This window comes from Neovison vison, chromosome 3 (genome assembly GCF_020171115.1).
Source record: "Neovison vison isolate M4711 chromosome 3, ASM_NN_V1, whole genome shotgun sequence".
NCBI classification, from domain to species: Eukaryota; Metazoa; Chordata; class Mammalia; order Carnivora; family Mustelidae; genus Neogale; species Neogale vison.
The window spans coordinates 125,955,733-125,978,713 of NC_058093.1; the positions used below are offsets into that span (position 1 = coordinate 125,955,733).

Here is a 22,981-nt window from a genome sequence, read left to right on the forward strand (position 1 = left end):
GCCGCACACACCGCGGCAGTGACTAAGAAAAGGTGGAAAGAGTCTCCTAATCGGGTTCACAAACAGAACAGGAAGCGACGCCTGGGCTGCTCCGTGGGCCGCGGGTCGCGCCCGTGCCGAGCGGTCAGGGGCCCGCGGGGCGCCAGGTTACTGACTCCTACCGGGAGTCCTGCACACACGAGGCCTCCACAGATCCACACTCTGGGGGTCCCACACTGGGCCGCGCAGACCTGGAACCTCCCAAAGCGGTACAACCATTAGGAGGCTGAGTCCGCCCTGCAGCGGCCCTCGGGGCCCCGGACACTGGCTCGTCAGAGCCCCCCGGGCACCTGCGCGGCGCGGACCGCGCGGACGCGCCCGGGCCGGAGTGTGGTTTGCGGAGGTGCGTGCTCTAAGCTCCGCGGCTACCAGCGCCGGCTCAGCCGCGGGCTCTCCCTGCGGTCCGGCGCGCGCCCGCGGCGGCGACGCCACAGACGGAGCCGGAAAGGCAGACCCGAGAACGCCGTGGCGGCCGGCGACCCGGACTGCGGTTCACTCGTGACCACTCGGGCGAAGCCTGGGGCTGCGCCGTCCGAGCGCCCGTCGAGGGAGGCACGTGGTGAAAGGCTCGCCGGCAGCGTCGCCACAAAGAGCAAAACCAAACGCTAGCGGGGCTCGCGGTGAGTCACACGCCGAGACTTCGCACCTCACCCGAGCCCCCGAAACCCAGGAAAGTCTGCTCTCCGCTCCCAGCAGCAGCCCCGGACCCTGACGGTCGTCAACGCGCGGCGGCGGGGGTGGGGAGGGCTTCAGGACTGGGCGGCTCAGGAAACCCGAAGAGAAGACAGAAGCCTGCGTGTCGCTGAGCGGAAGTGAGTCCGGACACAGAGGTCCGTGGGGACACGAGCCTCAGCCAGTGCCGGGGTCCGCAGCTGTGCGCCGACACTGTGTGAGTGAGCGCTCGGCTCGGTTCTGAATCAAGACATTTTCCAAGAGGATGGTGTCACTTCACGCAGGACTTCTATCCCCAAATGGTCCCAAAACAGGTGATATGAGCAGGAAAAAATAAACTCTTCTTAAGCACGCAATGGAGTAACTGACCCAAAGCTGCAATTACATTTCTTCAAGATATAGCTCTTAATCATATAGAAGATTTATTGAAAGCTCTACAGACCAGTTTCCATTCTAACTAAATCCTCTCGGCCTGGAAACTGGTGTGAACGGGGCACAGACTGCGGGCTCTCAGCTTCCGGCCTCATCCAGCCGCTCTGGAAGCACGAGGCCTCCAGGGCACGTCACAGAAATCGAGGTCCCCTGCGTTCATGGTTCTCCCTCAAACAAAGTCCTCTCCAGAGGATCAGTAAATCCCTCACAATCATCAAACCAAACACCATCTTAAATCTTTGTTGGGACACGTTTTCGCAGCTTCTGAGGAAATCTTAGTGATAATTTTGGAAAGTTTCATTAGTAGTTTAAAGGATGTGAGATCAGTTTCTTCTTGAGATAAACGTGGTAAGAAAGGCATGTGTGTTTGCTGTGGGGACGGGAGACACCTCGTCTGGCCATTCATCCCCAAGGAGAAAGTGGGGAGAACGTCCTCCTAAATTATAAAATGTACCTGCAAATGGGAAATGTTAAGACTTCTGAGCTGCTGGGAAGTTAGTAACTGATCATACTTAAATCTAGAAGAAACAAAGGCTAAAATAAGCTTACAAAGGAAGGAAAAAAGGAATTGTGGCTTTTCTTCACTGAGAGCATAACTCAACTTATTCATCACAAGTGAATTAATACTGGACAAAAGTAAGAACAAAAAGATAATACCCACTTGAGATAAATTCCTTAAAAACCTGTGCTAAACTTCTAGCCTCTGTTGGTAATGCCTTCTGCCTCTGGAAGGGCACGCACACCGAGTGTGACCACGTCCTTGGAAACCACGTGTGTCCCATCCTGTTGTGGATGTGGAGGGCCAGAGCTGTCCCAGAAGCAGAGAGCCTCGACCACATCTCGTGCCCGGAAAGAAGTCCCGAGGACACCAGCCACGGGCACCTTCGCTTGGCTCTGATCTAGCTTTCCCACACCGAGAGCTACTGCTCGACTGTGTCTCTTAGAAGACACAAGTCTGGGGGCGCCTGCAGGGCTCAGTGGGTTGAAGCGTCTGCCTTCAGCTCAGGTCATGATCTCAGGGTCCTGGGATCGAGCCCCACATCGGGCTCTTTGCTCAGCAGGGAGCCTGCTTCCTCCTCTCTCTGCCTGCCTCTCTACCTACTTGTGATCTCTGTCTCTCTGTCAAATAAATAAATAAATAAATAATCTTAAAAAAAAAAAAAAAAGACACGTCTAATCACAAAGTCGTTTCAGTTTCAATTCCCACATGGTGCGGCTGCAGCCTGGCCTGGAAGGGACTCTGACGCTCAGGAAAACATCGTCCTGCTAAGCTGCGATCTCTTGACCAACGTTCTACCCACGGGGTCAGCTCTGGTACAGAAACCAGGACCCGCGGGACGCGCAAACCTCTAAAACCACGCGCCCAGCATCACGGAGCCAGAGTTCAACGTATGAAGACTCTGTCCCCAAAGCCAGGTTTACTCAGGGATGCCAAAGGTATCTGGGGTCAGAGTACACAGGCCTGCATCATAGAGAACGAACACTCCGTTTATAACAGCCCTTATCACATCATTAAACATCTTAAATCACGAGCTCAAATTTATTTCACGGAATTCCTTGGACAAACACTTTAAATAAAGCAGCAAATCGAGCTGAAGGAAAGAAGTGTCTTCTGCTGGCTCGGAGACCGCGGGCCTCAAGAAGAGGCAATTTGATCGGGATGAAAGGGGGATGTTTGTGGTGTTTGCAGAAGCGTCAGCATGTGGTCCACAGCGGCCTTTGCTGCTCGGAGCTCCCATCGTGCGGCGACCCCCCCCCAACGACGAGGGGGGCTCCATCGCTACATGTGGCGGCGCCGCACGAGGTCCCACAGCCCACGTCCAGCTGCCCAGACGACGGCTGAGCCCTCGGAGCACACGCACGTGGTCAGGGCACCGCCTGCTCTGAGCTATGTCGGCTGCCGCACCAGCAGACATCCAGGACCACCGCAGTAACAGAAGAAAACCAGTCCAGTTAAGCTGAAACACCTGGAACTCCACTGTCTTCCCAACCACTTGCCAAGGGCTCCTGAAAGAGGTCAAGCTGAGCTCCCAGAAGACGCGGGATTCCAGCACTGCCGGCCGGTACACTCTCCAGGGAAGCGGACCGGGACAGCTGGACGGAGCCCACGACCACCACCCACGCTGGCCACGAATCACCGAATCACAGAGACCACAGATGCAACGGAAACGTCACGGGCCAGAAATCCAGGCCGGCTCTGCCAACACCGGATTCTGACGAAGTCCTTAACCACGCAGGTGCCGCGCACATCCGTAGACGGAGGGGTGGACAGGCAGCTCCTCCCCATGCCAGGCGGCCCGTGCCCTCCTTGGACATGCCCGCCCGTCTCAGCTCACGGGCTTCTGCTTGGCACGGCACTGCGACTCGGGACATTTGCTCCCACTCCCACAGAAGCCGTCCCTGGCAGGTCGGTGCCCTGTGACCTACAACCTGCCATCCTCTAACTGTCATTTCCGTGACATTTCACCACGCTTTACACGCTCTTCAGTAAGGTCCCTGCTCCTTCAGTTTCTAGGGTCCAAAATGCAAAGGGACCGTGTCTGTCCTGCTCAGCGTCACACCCACAGACGGACAATTCTTACCACAGAACACACAGTCTTCTGCTGAAGAAACAAATTATGGCTTAAGAAAGCATTTCAAATAAGCGTGGGAAAAAAGGTTTTCCTGTAGCTACAACTGTATCTAAAAATGAAATTTTTCTTAAAATATGCCAGAGCTGGAAGAGAAGAGGGCTAAGAAACGCATAAAATCTCTGTAAGATAAAGACAAGGAGACAGGCCTGTCATCGTAAGCACTGACGAGTCCCTGTGAATCTGTGACTTACTATCCCGGAGCTCTTACGCTTTTATTGGTCAAAGTCTAACTTCACAACCTCAGAAAGATGCCTTCGGAACTCGTCCTGGGGCTGGCGCCGGGCAGTTCTCGCCGCAGGGCACGGGACCATGAGCGCGGCAGGTCCCCACGCAGGTGGCGGGTGGCAGCATGGACCCCAAACGCCCTCGTGCGTCACCACACGGTGCCTTGTCCCCTCGTCAGCAGGACTCGCTGGTGGACAGCTCTACAGAAATCTGTGTCCCGGACAGAGAGACGAGCGCACATCCCTGGCAGCGGGACGCGGCGCCAGCCGTCGGGAGAGCGTCCGGGCCCGCCCCAGTACGGTCGCCGGGCTGCGCACCTGGGCAGCTCGGTGTGGCGCCCGCGCGGCTGGCCGCTGCCTCGGGCTGGGAGGCCCCTGCAGACGGGTCGCTGGCCGCCGAGCACCCAGCCCTGTGCTCCTCCTTCACTGCTTCCGCCAGCGCTGGGCCGAGTAAGACCGCGACCTGGACGGAACCGACACCGCGATATCGCAGAGGAACCCGTTAACCCACGTCCTGGCGAGCGGGCGAAACGCACAGGGACATCCTGCAGAACGGCAGCCGCTTCATTCACGGTCGTGTTTACAGACGGCAGCGAGACGACAAGAAACCGTTCCCGGAAACGATGGGGTCTGTGCCCGCCCCCTAAGCTGTGACGCACTCCGAGGGGCCCCCTGGGAGTTCTACGTTAACGCGAGACTCAGGATCTTCAAATTACTTACTTTGTCGACCAGAACGTTCACTGAGTTGAAAATACTTCCACACGCGGGAGACAGCCGGTGCGGCAAACGTGTGGTGACGCGGATCGAAGGGACGTCATGAAATGATACCAGGAGCCCCCTAACCTCCCACCGCGGGGGCTCGGAGGCAGCAGTGCTGCGGCTCCGGGGTGAGGCTCCCTGCCCCACGGCTCTCGGGGCTCCCACAGCCCGAGTGCGCCACACTGGGACCGGCCGACGGCGCGCGCCCAGGAGAGCCAAAGGCCCGCTGGTGCGTCTGTGAAACCCACACACGGTGCTCCGGGAAGACGGACACAAACCAGTTACTTAAGAAAAACCTGCCGGCAAGTTAGGCAGAAGCGAGACGACTCTGCAAGACTGGAGGGAAACGAACCCGAGGACGAGGGGGAAACGTACCCGAGGACGAGGGGGAAACGCACCCGAGGACGAGGGGGAAACGCACCCGAGGACGAGGGGGAAACGCACCCGAGGACGAGGGGGAAACGCACCCGAGGACGAGGGGGAAACGCACCCGAGGACGAGGGGGAAACTCACCCGAGGACGAGGGGGAAACGCACCCGAGGACGAGGGGGAAACGCACCCGAGGACGAGGGGGAAACGCACCCGAGGACGAGGGGGAAACGCACCCGAGGACGAGGGGGAAACGCACCCGAGGACGAGGGGGAAACGTACCCGAGGACGAGGAGGGAAACGTACCCGAGGACGAGGGGCGCCGCACTTGGCTGGGCCACCCGCGGCGTCCTCAGCCCGCCCTGCAGAAACGGAAGCAAAAAGAAGCGGGGCGCGCTGGGCCTGGGCGAGCTGCAGGACACGCGACTCTGACCGGCAGCGGAGCGTCTCCCGGAGGCCCGGCCGCAGGGTCAGAGGACGTGGGCATCGCTTTTCTGAGTCTCTGCGGAAAACTGCCTGCGACGCCAGAGCAGAGGGCTTTGGTGCAGACAGAGGAGCCTGAGCCCTGGTCGTGCCATTTACCCGAGGTTCAACTTCTTTCTCGTATGACCTCTGAACTGCTGAAAGCCACCGAGCTCGGCGGAAGCGAGAACCCCTCATGGCACGGACAAGCCCGTGTGAGTGCGCACGCCAGCGGAGAAGAGAACCTCTTACAAAGTCACTAAAAATCCTACCTAGATGCTCTCGACGTTTCCCTGCAGCCTTTTTAGCATGAGGGACGGAGGCGCTGACGTGGGACTCGCCCACTCTCACGAGCTCAATAACGAGGACGGAGGACAAGAAGTCTCAAGCCCCAGGTCTGGGCGAAGCTCAGGTCACCAACTGATGTAAAGATTTCCCCTAGGATAAGGCTTTACAGCAATTTTTTTTTTAAAAAGTTAAATTCATCTCCTTATTGTTTTGAAAATACTAATAAGCAATAAAAGATCTATACGATCACTAACAGGAAAGTGCGGGAGAAGGAGCCGCACCGTCCAGAGGCCACAGCAGACAGTGTGAGCTGTCGGCAAGAAGCCTGCACTCTGGGCCCTCGGCACGGGACGGGCGCGGTACCCACACGCCGAGAGCACACAAGAAACATCAGTTTGCTCAAAATAGCTTCCTTAAAAAAAAAAAAAAAAAAACTATTAAAATTCAGATATAGACAATGAAAGCAGGAAGGTGACCGAACTACAAAAAACTGAAAGTTAATGTCTGCCGCCTGACGGCATCCAAAATCCCTCCGTGCCACTCAAAACCAAACTCCACCCAAGAACAGGTTCGTGTTTGTCATATACAGTAAAAGAAATAAAGACACTCCCTAAAAAAGAAAGCTTTTGGCTTCTTTCTGAGTAACTTCACTTTCTATTGCACTCACACGTTTCGCAGAAATCTACCAAAACAGGTGTCTGCTGGCCTGGCCTGCTCCCCGGCCAGGTCGGTCCGGCGTTCCGCCCACCATCACTTCCCGTGTTTTAAGGTAAAATGCTCCCACACCCGCCATCACGCCCTCTTCTCCAGGGACACTGTTCTGCCTCTTAGCACAATGTTGTCTTTATCGTCAATGACAACCTCATAAAAGACTGCTAGAAGGCTTAAAGAAATTCGTATTAATATTTCTTATTAGCCTTAATAAGGCTAATATTAATTAGCCTTAATATTTGTACAACACTAGAATAGCGCCTGGCATGTAGAAGGTCACACAGATTGCTGCTAACGTCACCAAACAGCTAAGGGTCACACGGCCGAAGCACACGGACAAAATTCACTGCCGGCTGAGCGAGACGAGAACGTGCGGAGGGAGTTCACGGCACCAACCACAACGCGATCGCGGCCGCGGCCGCCCTGGCACCAGGACACCTTCGCTTGGTAGCTGACACACAGCACTGGTTGCCAAGTTCAAGCTCTCCCGGACGGTATGTCCTACCTGTTTCCACACTTGTCAGTGCCGCAGCACAACTGGCACTGCCCACACAGTCTTGCAGAACTCCGAGGAGGGTAAGCACCTAGAAGGTGCCCGCACACGTCACCCCAGTCCCAAGAAGCTGCGCCGTCTGCTGTCCATGGACCGACCCAGTGTGACGGGACAAGAGACTCGAGCCAGAAGTTCGTGAGGAGCTCTCGGCGTTACTTTCTGGTGTTGGGTTTGAGCTGTGACACTCTTTCGCTAAACCTGAATGTCTTCCCCACATTTGTTACAAAAACTACCGAGCCCTGGCTTTATGGCAAACTCCATTTTGCAAACAAGAAATCTACACATATACGTACATACGCGTACGTGCACAGACACACACACACACACACGAATAAGGTATGCTCAAATCGCAGGGGAGAGGAGGTTTAAAATGTGAAGCGACTAACCAGAGATGGTCAGGGTGATCTCTTGGGGAGACCCTGAGGATGACGCAGCAGTGGGCCCGGCAGCCTGCGCCAAGACCTGGCTCAGACTGGAGTTGTTAATGGTCAGGGTGATCTCGTGGGGGCCGCTGGAGCCGGACGCCAGGCCTTGCGATGTCATCACCTGAGCGAGGTCTTGAGTCCCTGGTCATCATTACAAAACAAAACAAGGCTGGACTTTAAAACATAGTAATTTTCTCCTTCTTTATATTACAAATAATTAGTGAAACTGTTATTTCAAAAGAAGATTCAGAAGAAAACATCAGTCATCTCTGATTCCCTCGTGCAGAGAGAGGTAAGAGAAGCTTACGGGGAAACCGGAAGCCAGCAGGACCACGGGAGCAGGTGCAGGCAGCGATCTACTCACGCAGGGACGCACACTGCCTGTCGCCGGGGAAGCTTACGTAAGCTTCGGACGTCGGATGTGTGCCGAGCCTTCCAGAGACGGGAGGGGCAGCGCTGTCCTAACTGCCCATGGCACTCACTTACCACCGCTGCTGGTAGTCATCACGGGGTCCTGCTCCGACAGCGGGCCGATGGTCAGACTGGCCGATGTCACGGTGGGCTGTAAGGTCAGGCCGGGGATGGGCTGGATGACGACGCTAGCGGGGACTGTGCTATCCTGGGTCTGAAGAGAGCCGTTCTGGGAGGCCAGGCCGGGCTCCCCAGGCAGCTGCTGGGTGAGCAAGCTGCCCTGCTGTAGCGTTTGCTGCAAAATACTCGGGTCGATCTGCAAAGCAACCGAGATCCTCGTCATGCACGTTCACGCTCACGTGGGGCTCTGACCCCTCGAAGCCCCAGGCACCGTGGCCTGCGCCCTACCTGGAGCGTGATGTTATTAATGCTGGAGGCGTCGATGCCCGAGATCTGCACATTGGGGCCGACCAGGTTGGCGGCCAGCTGTAACTGCACGCCCTCCAGGGTGGTCAGGCTCCCGTCCGTCAGGGACACCGTCCAGTCGCCGCCGGCTGCAGGGACATGAGGAGGATGAGTTCCTGACAGGACAGCAGCTCAGCTGCATTTGGGGCTTTTTATACGCCTACGTGCTACCTACCCGTTACCATGGCCTGGTCCACGAGCACCGCTGTTCCCTCCACACCACACACGCACCTCAGCTAATTGAACACAGAACCAACCCTCTGAACTGACCATAGTGTTACCCACCTTAAACACCCAGAAACAAGGCTCAAAGACATCACACGGATTAGTTAGCCCAGGATTTATATCAGCAACTAATGATCATGATTTTCCAGGCTTTGGTCACTCCCCAGGTCGCTAGAGGGAAAGAAAGCCTCAGGGTATGTCTATAGCTAGAAACGGTCACTCCATGCGGATCCACGCAACCCCTAAACGGCTACAATGTCACACGTTTCGAGCACTAGGTGACCCAAGATCAGTAAGAGAAGTGTCCCGTGTCACGTGCGCTGCTCTAGAGGGGGTGTCCGCAGCATCTCACTGTGCCGTCTCAGAGGACAATGACAAAAACCCACATTTAACCCAGTAAGAAAAAGCTAGAACAACCACCAAGGCGCTCCCAAGCCGATGTCGAGAGAGGAAGAGGAGGAAACGGAAGGTGACCCGTCCGAACAACGACACTGCGGTCTTCCCAGCTGCCCCACTCCGGGAGCTCTCGAGGAGGAGACATGCCGCCCTGCCCCCCCGGGCCCCTGCCCCGGGCCCCCGCCCGCCGCCGGCTCACCTGACACGGAGGCGGGGAGAACGGCCTGGCCCAGCAGCCCCTGCTGCAGGACGCTCTGCTCGAACGGCCCCGAGAGAGCCGCGTTGTTCATGATGAACACGTTCGGGTCGGCGGGCGCAGGGCTGAGCAGGTTCACGGGCTGCGGGCCTTCGGACGAGCTCCGGGCCGCCGGCTTGCGGGCTTTCTTCGGGTCGGGCTTGTAGTGGAACTGCATGTGCGTCTTCCTGCGGCCCGACGTGCGGAAGCGCAGCTCGCAGTGTGGACACTTGAACGGCTTGGCCCCCGTGTGCAGACGCATGTGCACCTTCAGGCTCCCCTTCGTCGAGAAGGCGTTGCTGCACACGTGGCAGCTGAAGAGCTTCTGACCTGCGGGAAGGCCGGCCAGGGGTCAGGGCGCTGGCGACGCCGCACCACGGGCACCCGCAGTGCCGACCCCCGGGGCCCGTGGACTTGAGGGCGAGTCCCGTGGTCCCACAGGACACCCTGCAAGGGACAGAGAGCTCTGCAGAGACGCCGAAGTGAGCCCGCAGCCCACACCGCGAGCCCCGCGCCGTCACGGTGCCTGGACACCCGCAGCACGGGGGGCACCGCCGCCGACCTGGAGCCTCGGCGGCAGCCAGCCCCGCCGCACCATCACCCGCCCCTCAGTGCACGACGGGCACGGTCGTGTCTCAGCACCCCTCACACCCACACGGGTGGACAGCGGCCTGGAGCCTCGGGCCGGCTCACACGCTCAGCCCCGGAGACGCCCAGGCTCTTCCTGTGACCGGGGCGTGACCAAGGCCATGGACGGGGACCTGAGTGCCCTGTCCCCCACCGCCTCTGCCCCGGAGAGGCTCTGAGAAGACGAAGGCCTCCTGGTTCTGTGCTTCCCGTAGGGTTCCCGGAAACCAAAACCAATTTTCACTGACCAGGGCGGGCACACCAGGACTCACCCCTGAGGGGCGCCTGCTGTCCTAACCCTGCTCACAGGCCCCAAAGGTCACCCGAGGAGCCCAGCGTGGAGGGGAAGGCCTGAAAGGCGTTCCTCACAGAGACTTTCCTTCCTGTGGCTTATGCGTGGGAGCCAGCCCTGAGTCCCGCGTGTGCGAGTCATCCCGAACGCTGCTGGCACAGGCTGTGAGACCGACTGTCCCCCCACCAGACCTGGGATGTCGAGAGGACCCATACTGGTCCTCGGTAACTCAGCATCACTCAAGAGAGACAGACACCCAGCACCCAACTAAGTGACAGAAACAGTGTTTGCAGAAGGGACACGCCATGTTCACGAATCTACTGAATTCCAAATAGTGACCTACCAGAAAAGAATCACGGGGCTTTACGTAAATGTGTGGAGTTTCTTATATACATTTTTGGTCAATTCTATGGGTAACCAAAAATTAAGAATGTAAATTAGTTTGAGAGCCATAATCCTCTACCATGTCCCGAGAGTTCACCACATGCTGCTTCCTAGGCGATAACTTGAGGCCCAGAGGAGCAGCTCAGGAGGGGACACAGAGCTGCGGAGCCTGCCCCCCCAACCACAGGGATGCCCTGTGCACCAGAAGCGAAGCCTCGACAGGCTTTCATTAGGACAATTAATTCACCTTTAGTTCCTCAAATGAGATGAAGGGAAAAAAACGGCCACTGAAAACTGGACATTAATGTTTTTCCTTTATGACATTTCTGCCCACATAAAAAAAAACTACCTGTGAACTATAATGAGATTTGCATTTGCTAAATCTCCAGATCTTGGAAAACCTCAACAACCCAAATCTCTTTGGCCTAAATGAAACTAGGAAGCAATTCTCTTAACAAGGGGTTTGACTCTGACTAAAGTACAAGACAGCGTACAAGCTGGCATCTGAGACCAAGCTCCTTCTCCCCTGTGTCATCCAGGTCACACTCCCCAAGACAGGAATCAAAAGTCCTCGTACTCTATTTCTTCGTCGTTGAGGATTTTTAAGTTTTCTATGATCCCAAAGTACTTCTGTGGGCAAGATACCTAGGAGCAAATCGAAAACGCCACCGTAAGGCCCTACGTGTGACCCAGGCGCTGTCCTTACCTGTGTGGGTCTTCACGTGGCAGTCCAGAGTCGACTTCACAGTGAAGCTCTTCCCACATTCGTCACACTTGTAAGGCTTCTCTCCGGTGTGGATCCGGACATGCCTAGCGTTAGAAAGCATGTACACGGAGCCGTTTTCATTCTAATTTCACATCCAGTTACAAACAACCTCATACCTACCCCCAAAATGAGAATTATGTGTTAGTACAGGCTGAATAAATTTGGACAAATAAAACCTTTAATCTTCGCTCTACACAAAAACACCAGAAACGAATCCAGAAGAAAACAAACAAACAAACAAAAATCTGCAAGACCGATGAAAACAGGGCTTTTTTAGAAACCCAACCGTGCTTCTGAGTTGGTAAGAAGGCGAGAGAGTGGAAGAGAAGAGGAAGCGCGGGCAGCGCCCAGAACACGCGGCGGAAAACCCCACGAAGGGTCTGGCTCACACTCAGCCTTTCAAAGAGCAAAGGAAAATGGTGTCCTTTCCCCCATCTGTGCACTGAGCCCGGTGGGGGAGCACTCAGAGACCGCTCTGCGTAAGCGGCACGACCGCCCAGACGCCAGCCGGCAGCACCCGGCAGCACCGGCCCCCACGGACGCGCGTGCACAGGGACGCACGCTCGGTGCTCGTGCAGGGCTCAAATCGTACCCTGTGGTGCCGCGCCGCACGTATACCGGACACGGCCGCACTCGCACGCTGCCGCGCGGGGCTTGGCGGTGCTTTACAGGACCCTCTAGCGCCCGTGCGGTGCTCATACAGTACTACGTAGTACTCGGCAGTACTCACAGAGTGCTCTGCGGTACTCAGGCGCTGCTCATATAGAGCCCCGCGGTGCTCACGCGGTGTTCATGCAGTGCTCGTACAGGACTCTGCAGCGCTCGTGTAGGGCTCTGGGGTACCCGTGCGTGCTCACAGAGTACCCTGCGGTGCTCACAGAGCGTTGACGCAGTACTTGCACAGTGCTCTGCTGTATTCACAGAGTGCTCGTGCGGTGCTCCATGATACTCGTGGGCTGCTCGTACAGGACTCTGCGGGGCTCATGCGGTACTTGAGCGGTACACGGTACTCTTGCACAGCACTCGCGTGGTGCTTGTACAGTACTCACGCAGTGCTCACCCAGTACTCACGCAGTACTCATGCAGTGCTCACCCAGTGGTCACCCAGTACTCACGCAATACTCACGCAGTGCTCACCCAGTGCTCACGCAGTGCTCACCCAGTGCTCACACAGCGCTCACCCAGTGCTCAGGCAGTACTCACGCAGTACTCACGCAGTGCTCATGCAGTGCTCACCCAGTGCTCACCCAGTACTCACGCAGCGCTCACGCAGTGCTCACGCAGTACTCACGTAGCGCTCACGCAGTACTCACCCAGTGCTCACGCAGTACTCACGTAGCACTCACCCAGTGCTCACCCAGTACTCACGCAGTACTCACGCAGCGCTCACCCAGGACTCACGCAGTACTCACGCAGTGCTCACCCCGTGCTCTCCCAGTACTCACGCAGTGCTCACCCCGTGCTCTCCCAGTACTCACGCAGTGCTCACGCAGTAATCACACAGCGCTCACCCAGTGGTCAGGCAGTACTCACGCAGTACTCACGCAGTGCTCATGCAGCGCTCATGCAGTACTCACCCAGTGCTCACGCAGCGCTCACGCAGTACTCACACAGCGCTCACGCAGCGCTCACGCAGTGCTCACCCAGTGCTCACCCAGTACTCACGCAGTGCTCACCCAGTAATCACGCAGCGCTTATGCAGCGCTCATGCAGTGCTTACCCAGTACTCACCCAGTACTCACGCAGTACTCACTCAGTGCTTATGCAGCGCTCACGCAGTGCTCACCCAGTACTCACGCAGTACTCACGCAGTGCTCACCCAGTGCTCATGCAGTACTCACCCAGTGCTCACCCAGTACTCACGCAGTGCTCACCCAGTACTCACGCAGCGCTCACCCAGTGCTCATGCAGTGCTCACGCAGTGCTCACCCAGTACTCATGCAGTGCTCACCCAGTGCTCACCCAGTACTCACGCAGTGCTCACCTAGTACTCACGCAGTGCTCACGCAGCGCTTATGAGGCGCTCACGCAGTACTTACCCAGTACTCACGTAGTACTCACCCAGTACTCACCCAGTACTCACGCCGTACTCACGCAGTACTCACACAGCGCTCACCCAGTGCTCATGCACCGCTCACCCAGTGCTCACCCAGTACTCACGCAGTGCTCACGCAGTGCTCACCCAGTACTCACGCCGTACTCACGCAGCGCTCACCCAGTGCTCACGCAGCGCTCACGCAGTGCTCACCCAGTACTCATGCAGTACTCACGTAGCGCTCACGCAGTGCTCACCCAGTACTCACGCAGTACTCACGCAGTACTCACACAGCGCTCACCCAATACGCAGCGCTCACCCAGTACTCACGCAGTGCTCACCCAGTACTCACGCAGTGCTCATGCAGTGCTCGCACGGTACTTGTGCAATGCTCTTGTAGTAATCGAACGTGGGGGAGCTAAATGCTTATACTAGGGTGTTATGAGATAAATTTTGGAATTCCCCAAAACACGACACTACATCACCATTAGCAGGAAAGTAATGGGAGTGCAGGTACTGACCAAGATGTCTAAGACCCAATGATAGGTAAAAATTAGTCAAAAAATAAGATCACAGAACTTAATGTTGATGTAACATGCGGACATTTCCCAAACCACACCTAGGAAACGGCTGCCGGGCTGTGTGCCGGGAGCAGGAAGGGCCGTCTCTCACCTGACGGCCTCCCCTGTCCTGCTTCTGCTCCATTCTGCTCTGCTCTGCTCTCCACCCGCAGCTCACGGGCCAGGCTGAGCCCCCACAACTTTCAGAGGCAGGACAGAAGGAGAGGCTCAGTCAGCCGTGAGGCCGTCCTGCACTCCGTGTCGTGACGCAGACACATTCGGATGTGTGACGACGGAGCAGTTTTTCACCTTGACCCTGCGTCCCAGCGGGCTACCCTGGGCTCTGCCCACAGGCCCCTCTCCTGGCAGGGGTCCAATATGGTGCGTGGGTCCCCACAGCTTTGTCCCCACCGTCTCTACACAGGCGGCCCTGGCCCTCAGGACAGTGTCATCTGGGATTCGCACTAGTCCCTCATGGAAACCGGCTCCCCGCCAGCTGCCCTGTGCGCCCCCCTCCTGGCGTCCCTCCTACCTACAGCGCGCTCCACCTCCTTCACAGCGGCGCCTGGCGCGCTCCTCGCTGTCTCACTCCCCAGCCTCGACGGCACTCCTCACGTCTGGGGGAGGCCGGAAGGGACGCTGCCAGCTCCCTGTGGGCTCACCCCAATCCCCCCTCACCCGCCGCTCCCTCACCCTCACTGGAGTACCTCCTGTAAGCGTCTGCCCCTCCCAGAGGAACTTGCTTGTGGACCCTGAATGGAAGGGTGGGGCAGACTGAGTGGAGTCATGCAATCGGTGAGGCGTATGTATAGCCTCTGGGGAAATTGGAATTCAATTGGCCGCCTGTGTGGGGGCGGGGCTCAGCCACCCCCATAAAGCTTGCTCTGCCAGGCTGTCAGGGGCTGCTGCAGGAGAGCGGTGGAGTCCGCGGAGAGCAGTACGGAGAGCGGTGCGGAGAGCGGTGCGGAGAGCAGTGGAGTCGGCAGAGAGCGGTGAAGTCGGCGGAGAGTGGTGAAGGCGGAGAGCGGTGAAGCGGTGCGGAGAGCGGTGGAGTCGGCGGAGAGCAGGGGAGTCAACGGTGAATAGAAGAGCTGTAACAGCTCTTGTAAGAGCTAGAACCGCGTTTGGCGGTCCAGCCTCCGGTAGCCCCGAGCCGCCGCCTGCAGCCTGCAGCCCTGCAAGCTGCCGAGACCCCAGCGGTCCAGCGGTCAGCGGTCCCGATGCCTACATCCCCTGGACGCCAGCGGTCGGCGGTCCTGACACCTGCAGCCCCTAGACGCCAGCGGTCCCGAGGCACAAGCAGCCCTGAGATGCCAACGGCTCCTAGACACCAGCAGCCTCGCCGCAAAATGCCTCGCCACCCCGATCCACAAGTGGCTTTGTCCGCAGTGGTGGCTTCCTCCGGGTGCAAGCCTGGTCAGAGTAGCATCGTGGGGAGCAGAGTCTGTGTCATCTGGGATGTCCTCCTTGTCACTGTTGCTGTCATTGTTGCTTCTTCGTCGTTGGGAGTGGCCTCATCCAGGAAATGGTCTTGTCCAGAACGGCCTCTTCTTGGGAGCAGCCTTGTCCGGGGAGCAACTTCATTGAGCAGTGGCCTTATCTTGGGAGTGGCTTCTTCTTGGGAACGGCTCCAATCATGGAGCGGCCTCATCTGCGGAGCAGCAGCGTCATCTAGAGCGGCCTCGTCCAGAGTGGCCTTCTTGGAAGTGACCTTGTTGGGATCATCGTCACCGCCTTTTCGTAAGAGGTAGCTCTGACCGGTCGTTTGATTCCTGATGCTTGGCGCGAAATAAAGTTTTGCTTGACCTTCGCTTTGTATCAGTCTCGTTCCTTTGATCACGGACCCTAACACCTCCCACCCCACGTGGGAAGCAGAGGGCAGGCTAGCCGTCACCTTCTATGCTCACTGGTCACACGCGGCCAACCGAGGAGCCACTCTGGCACCAGCCTCTGTCCCCCCGCGCCACCCCCGCGTGGAGGGTCCTGAGAGCAGCCTGCCCCATCACCCACCCACCCCGCGGGGTGCTGGACTGCCCTACACCTCCCTCCGTCAGCTCCCTCCTAGAGCAGACCCCCAGAGCCCGTGTGGTGCTGCAGGAAGACGCACTGTGTCGCGCCTCTTCACCCGAGGCGGTGCCTCCCCACAGCTCAGCGCCCTGGGCTCCAGCTCCTCACCGGCTGGACTTGACCTCCCGCTAGCGGCTGCTCTCGGGCCGACTGGCCCTAATCTCAGGCTACCTCATGACACCGTCACTGTCCACCCGGAGTGTGTCTGTGCCCTCACTCCCCACATGGACCAGCACTCGGGGGCAGCGGGTCCCTGACGGGGTCTGCAAGCCTACGCAGCTTAGCACCACGCTGTCCTCAATAAAGAATTCATTTTCTTTCTCTTTCCCTACAGTAACCCACTCCATCCACAAGATCGGAGACCCCCAGGGGCTGCCTGAGTGCAGACGTACCAACCCCACGTGCGCGGTCTGTCCTGCACGCGCGGGCACGTAAAGGCTGGACTTGTAAAGCAGGCACAGTGGGAGTCCGACCGCAATGCCGCTGACCGGGTAGAGCGAGCGGAGCAGCACAGCGTGAAAGACGTCCCGCGAACGTGCTCCCTGTCGGCGGACGCAGCGGGCTGCCCCGCACCTTCCCGCACCGACGTGGGTTAGGCTACCACGACCCTGTGACAAAGGTCAGGAGGAGGACGGCTCCCTCAGGACTGTGGTGACCTCGGGGAAGTAACCAAACCCGCGGAGAAAGGGGCGCTGCTGACACCAGGGCCGTTGGGACGCGCCCATGAGCCACGCACAGAGCACCGCGTTCTCCCCCACGTGCCCGCGGAGCCTGAACAGAAGCCCCTGGATCAAGGCCGGCCTCCAGGAGGCACCTGCTTCGGACACGGACCTCCCCAGCCTCGCGGAGGAGACGGAGGCACCCACGGACGCCGTCTGCGGACGGCGAGAACGGCGCGGCCGCCTCACCTCACCAGGTCGCTGGGCTTCTTGAAGCTCTTGGGGCAGTAGGAGCAGCAGTTGGCGAACTTGGGCTCGGCCTCCAGCTCGGCCTGCCGGTCCTTCATCTCGCTGATGCGGTCCTTCTCAGCCGCCGACTGCACCAGGACCTGCTCCGAGACGGTGGCGCTGTCCCGCGGCCGGATCTTCGCCAGCTGCGCCGTCTCCTCCTCCGTGAACGTGATGACCTCGGGACGAGCCTTGCGAGAGGCACTTCTGTCAGCGGTCTCCTCTTCCTCCTCCAGACACGCATCTACACAAAATACAGGAAAAGGACAGGATCCTAATGAAAAATGAAGTTTTCACAAAACAAGTAAAATGCAAACAAACAGGTCTGTAGGGTTTAAAGTGGGCTACTCGGTGACACTCTGCTCAGGATGGAAGAGTCTCCTTCCCACCACTAGTCCACGGGGAAACCAAGCTGGGTCCCCAGAAGGGAGCGGTACACCTTGGTCACCTTGTCACGACAGCACCAGGTGGAGGGGCGGCCCAGCAGAGAGCCCCGAAATCACCAGTCCCCAGCATCCATAAACACAGACACTCGCTGACCACTATGGGCAACAACTGAATTATCACATAAAGGAAGCCAACAGCCTGAGACAGAAGATGGAAGTGGAAAATTCACAAAAAGCCTAATGAGTTATGAAGAAAACCCTTAAAATACAGACATTTAGGTATCCTCTCAGTGGGACGTAAGGATGCATTTACACTGATTAGGAACAAGGAGAAGGTGCTATTAAATCCAACAGAAGGAAAAGAAGCCGGCTGGGCGCAGGACGGCAGAGCGGCACGGACGGCAAGAAAACAGAAGAGGAAACCTCAACAGAAGCACTAAGCAGCCTAAGGACGGTGGCCGGCAGCACACTAGGGACGAGAGCTGCTGGATGTTTCTGTTGGGGTCAAGGGAGAACGAGACGAGGTTAGGGAAAGCAGGAAAGCAGGAAAGAGAGGGGCCGGAGGGGAGAGGGAAGGTGGACTGCAGAGGAAAGAATAACATCTGGGAAGATTGGGGGCCCTGAGGCATGTGGCCCCACTGACACAGATAATGAAACGTGGGGAGAAAGTCCGAGAACCCAATCCATGCAGTGGGGCCATGGGAGGACAATACGCAGGGACAGAACCCCACCCCGTCAGGCCACACGGGCTCACCGCCCTCACACACGAGACGGAGGTCAACCCTACGACGCCAGGGCCGCGGCGGCTCTTCCTCGGTGACCCCAGAGGGGAAAACATCACAACAGACTACGGGGGCTCCCACCTGCGCAGCCCAGGGCAAGGCCGCCCAAGAGCCCCCAGCCGACCCATGGGCAGAGCTGCGGCGACATGAGGGGCCCTGAGCCAATGGGAAGGACGCGGCTCTCGTGCCGGAGTCTGTGGCATCTCATGAGGGCGCGCGGCACCACGGGGCTCCGGGACAGCTGCTGCGTCTCCTGTTCTGAGCGCTGCGAGGGCAGCTACCGTTTCCTCCGGCACTTCACTCCCCAAGGGACAAAAGGGGAAATAAAGGCTTCACAGGAAGGACGCGGCTCAGGAGGCGGCGCTCTGTCCTGACACAGCCCGAGAGGTCCGAAACACCTACGGGGAGTGCACCAGAGCCGCCGCTCTGCAGGGAAGCCCGAGCTGTCCCCATCTGCAGGCAGGTCAGGCACGTCCCCACAATGCAAGAACGAGCTACAGAGCCATCACATTGCCAAGCACCCCAGGAGACAGCCGTGACCTTGAGGCCAGGCGAGCACAGAGCACACGGGGTGAACAGCCCGGGACAGAAGCCAGCAAGCCGCCAGCTTTCCGACAGCTGCGCGGGCACCTGCCCGACGCTCACACCCTTGCCTCCCACTCAGTCCACACACATCACACACCAACTGTGTGCACACAGTCAGGCCGCACACTGGGGACAGAGCCCCGGCGGGACGGGCCACCAGTGGGGCCAGGACTCAAATGTCGCGCAGTCCGCATAGACAACAGCACGTTCCTAATCCTGGCCTCTCACCCGTGGGATGTGCTCGAGGAAGGTCGCCTCTGTCTAAGGGAGGACTGCCCTTCCCAGGGGGAGGGGGCACTCCCCGCGCGTCTGACCCCGCCGGCCGAGACACTGCCATGCACCCCCCGGCCGGTGCAGGGGCGCAGCCTTCCCTAACGGCTGGCCCCGCCGGCTCCAGGACAGGCCAGACAGAAGGCCCACATCCACCCAGTGGGAAGGACGTAACGGAGCATGATGGCTCCCCCGGAGCCCCTGGAGCCCATGCCCACGATAGACGCCAGCGGAGGGAAAATGGAGGGGACCACCACCAGCACGGGCAGCCGGGAAGCCCGCGTCCCTGCCTGTCAACAAATTATTGTGTCGACCTCCAGGCACGTCTGCACGGCTGCGGCGGCCGGGGGTGGCGACCGGCGAGACGGGTCTCTGCCCCGTCCCCGCTGGACCCTTCCCCGAGAGCACGGCCTGCGGTCACGGTCGGGAAAGCAGCTCGTTTTCCCCACGACCTGCCACAACGTGTCGGAGCGCCCAACCGGGGCGGGCCGTACCTGCTCCGTCCGCCTCCCCCGCGGCCGCCACCGTGGACGGCACGGCCTGGTGCCTCTTCATGTGCTTCTTCCAGTGCGCCGCGGTGCGGAAGGCCTGCTCGCAGAACGGGCACTTGTAGGGCTTCATGCTCATGTGCGTGGCCATGTGCCGGGTGAGGCTGCCGTTGGTGGTGAACGACGCGGTGCACACGCTGCAGCTGAACGCCTTGACCCCTGTGACGACAGAAACACGGTCAGTCACCGCACCCCGTTGCCGGAGCATCGTAGGTCGTCGGAAGCGTCAGAAGAGGATACGTCCGAGGAGCCACAAAAGCAAAGACCACTTACCGGCCCGGGGCCTATTCTGGGAAGGGGACGCAGCGTGTCTTACGACTAACGTGCTCGTGGCATTAAAGCGCTGCTCTAAACAGACCCCAAGTTCTCTCTGCCCCTCTCTGCCCGTCTTTGACAGTCCAGCGGGTGACAAGTCGTGCATCGCGCCCTAGAAGGTTTTCTCAAATCCACTCACCGTTCCCACAGCCGCGGACGTGGGAACCGCCCCCAACAGCAGTGTGCAGCTGCACTTCCCAATCCAGCCCTCTGGGAAGGCCGTCTCTGCTCTGGACTGAAGACACAGAAGACACCCCGACTGTCTAAGCACCTCGCTGACCGGCCACGGCTCCCTGTCCAAGTCACACAGGCTCCTCTCTGCTATGGGGAGCGGGGACTTCCTAGCAAGGCCTTCCAACCGGCCCTCGCTGGACCTGCCTCCCAGGGCCTGTGACCACCAGCTGTGACCAACCCTGCAGAGCCTGTCCTTGTTCTGTGGTATGTTTTGATTTTCAAATACAGCCTTACACAGACACGGATCTTACATACATTAACACAGGGAATAAACACTCTGAATTTATTAAACAGATAAATGAAACATATTAAAAACATGTTTAAGTGCAAATCACATTTCTGATAAAGAATATATTAAAAACTCTTTAAAAACTCAACGATAAGACTTCAGACAATCTTATTTAGAAACGACACAGGATTAGAGGAGCCGCTCTCCACCCTCACGTGAAGGAGGCCCCGTGTCCTCGGCCACTAGAGAAAGGCACGTGAACCCCAGGAGTGGACACCGGCGCTCTCTCCCAGGGATGGTCGCGGTAGACGGGACCAACAAGGCCAAGAGCTGACCAGAGTGTGACGTGGGTGCCCCGCCCTCTGCTGCTGGACATGTACAACATGGCAGCCACTTAGGAAAAGAGTCTGATCAACTCAAAGGTTTGAACAGCCACCCCGGGACCAAGCCACCCCGGTAACAAAGAAAGAAATGGGAACATGTCCGGCAAGCTGCACACACGTGTTCACAGCAGGAGGACCCCCGTGCGCCCAGAGACGGGAACCACTCCAATGCCCCACAGCGGACGAGGAGGAAGGGAAGGGGGTCCGGGGTCCGTCCACACCACGGAACACCGCCCTGCTCCACCAAGGGGCGGCTCCAGTGCGAGGAGCCCTGGACACGCGCTCCGTAAAGGAAGCCAGATCCGCACGTTTGCACGTGGACGGAATGTCGGAAACATGCGCTTCCGGAGACGGCAGCAGCCCCCCGGGCTGCCCAGGGCGGGACCTGGACTGAGCGCTCCCCGGTCCAGACCTGCTTCTGGCTGGGGCCGGCACGGGCTAGAATGAGGCGGGGGGGACAGCCGCAGCCCACCACCGCCACACTGCAAACCGCAAACGCCCCGGCGCGAGGCAGACAGTGACCTGTGTGTGTCTTCTCGTGCGACTTGAGGACCCCGGAGGAGACGAAGCCGCGGCCACAGAGCTTGCACTTGTAGGGCTTCTCCCCAGTGTGGGACCGCACATGCTGCTTCAGGTGGCTCGACTTCTTGAAGCCTTTGCTGCAGTACTCACACCTAGAAACAGCACGGAGAGCACACGCGTCAGTCCGCAGCATGGGCACAGGCGGGACATCGGAGACGCGGCAAGAACGGTTCCACCAGGATCACCGAACCACCAGGCGTGACAGTCACAGAGGCAAGGTGTGCTCTCCAGCATTTAAGAAATGACATGACAGGGGGCGCCTGGGTGGCTCAGTGGGTTAAGCCGCTGCCTTTGGCTCAGGTCATGATCTCAGGGTCCTGGGATCGAGCCCCACATCGGGCTCTCTGCTCAGCAGGGAGCCTGCTTCCTCCTCTCTCTCTGCCTGCCTCTCTGCCTGCTTGTGATCTCTGTCTGTCAAATAAATTAATTAAAAAATTTTAAAAAATAGAAAAAAAAAAAGAAATGACATGACAGCAATAATAATTTGTTAGATCAAGTTCTGCTCAGGGCACCTGAAGCCTGAACCCTACTTTATTATTTCATTATCAGTAAATCCTACAGCAATACCAGGAGGCATTGCTATCTGACGAATCAGAAACTAACAGGAAAAAGCTTTAGTACACACTCTCTTCTTTAAGTTGTACGACACACTGTGAAACCTCCCACTGCCTCGGGGTCAGAATCACTCCTGAGTCCAGACACGTGGAAATGCCAATTCATCTGCTCTTTAGGTTTACCCTACACTTGACAGAGTTTCTAGCTTGTGTTGAATAACATGTAAATGTACAGTGTCCTCTTACCCTAAGTTAAAGAATATTTTAACATTACTCCAAGGATGAAATAATTATAAAGTACTTCAAATTTCTTATTCACATATTATTAAAAACTAAAAACAAGATTCAGAAATCTGTTCCATTTCCCAGTTTGAAGCTGTAGGAGGACGCTAGTCGCGTCCCAAACTGCCGTCTCTGGGGCCAGCTATCTGCACAGGGCAGCCCGCGCCCGCTAAGGTCCACGCCGAACCGGAAACTGACAAACGGGAAATACACTTCAAAATCTCAGTCCGTGACACACGCTTGGTCTCGTGAGGGCACCCCCGGAACCAGAAGAGCAGCCGACAGCACTCACGGGCTGACCTGAGAGAGTGATGCTGCAGACAGAGCTGGGACCTGCTCTGGTCCACACGGCAGCAGGAGAAGATCCCTGTCTGCAGAACGGAGCACGTCAAACTCAACTGTGTGATGTTTGCTGAGAAAGACCCTCTGAGGCTCATGTCTATGAGCTCAAACCAACCAGCAGCGCCAGGACTCGGACGGCAGTCCCGTGGAGAGACGGCCACCCTCGGAGGACAGTCCGAAGCAAGACCGTCCCCACCCGGCCCCAGCCAGGCTCCCACGGCAGGACCAGGCTCTGCCCACGGAGATGGGGCCCTTCTCTGCCTCTGAAATGCTGCTTCCCCCCTCTCTCCGCATGGTCGCCCCCCGTCCGCTCTGCCGACCACACAGCTCTTGTCCCAAAGTGTCCAAGGACAACACAGGCCACAGAATGCAACACGGAGGACACACTCTCCCCGGGAGCCGCTGCGTTGGGAGGACACATGGCCTTCAGCTGCTCCGTCGCAGGGCGGAGACGCCCAGGGAGACGAGGGGACGCCCTGGCCACCAAGGGCAGGGTCCACAACAGAGCTCAT

General features: G+C 58.1%; 1 protein-coding gene across 4 annotated transcripts in view; it reads right to left on the reverse strand.

Moving 5' to 3' along the window:
• Positions 1-22,981, reverse strand: part of ZNF236 (zinc finger protein 236) — a 105,137-nt gene that overhangs the window by 17,184 nt on the left and 64,972 nt on the right. For all 4 annotated transcript variants that reach the window (XM_044242793.1, XM_044242796.1, XM_044242795.1 and 1 more), the window contains exons 18-25: positions 21,232-21,383; positions 19,495-19,707; positions 16,939-17,221; positions 11,309-11,412; positions 9,264-9,629; positions 8,387-8,532; positions 8,054-8,294; positions 7,529-7,708 (exon numbers count right to left, since the gene is read on the reverse strand). In XM_044242793.1, coding sequence (XP_044098728.1) covers positions 7,529-7,708; positions 8,054-8,294; positions 8,387-8,532; positions 9,264-9,629; positions 11,309-11,412; positions 16,939-17,221; positions 19,495-19,707; positions 21,232-21,383 — 1,685 coding nt within the window. The remainder of the gene's footprint in view (positions 1-7,528; positions 7,709-8,053; positions 8,295-8,386; positions 8,533-9,263; positions 9,630-11,308; positions 11,413-16,938; positions 17,222-19,494; positions 19,708-21,231; positions 21,384-22,981) is intronic.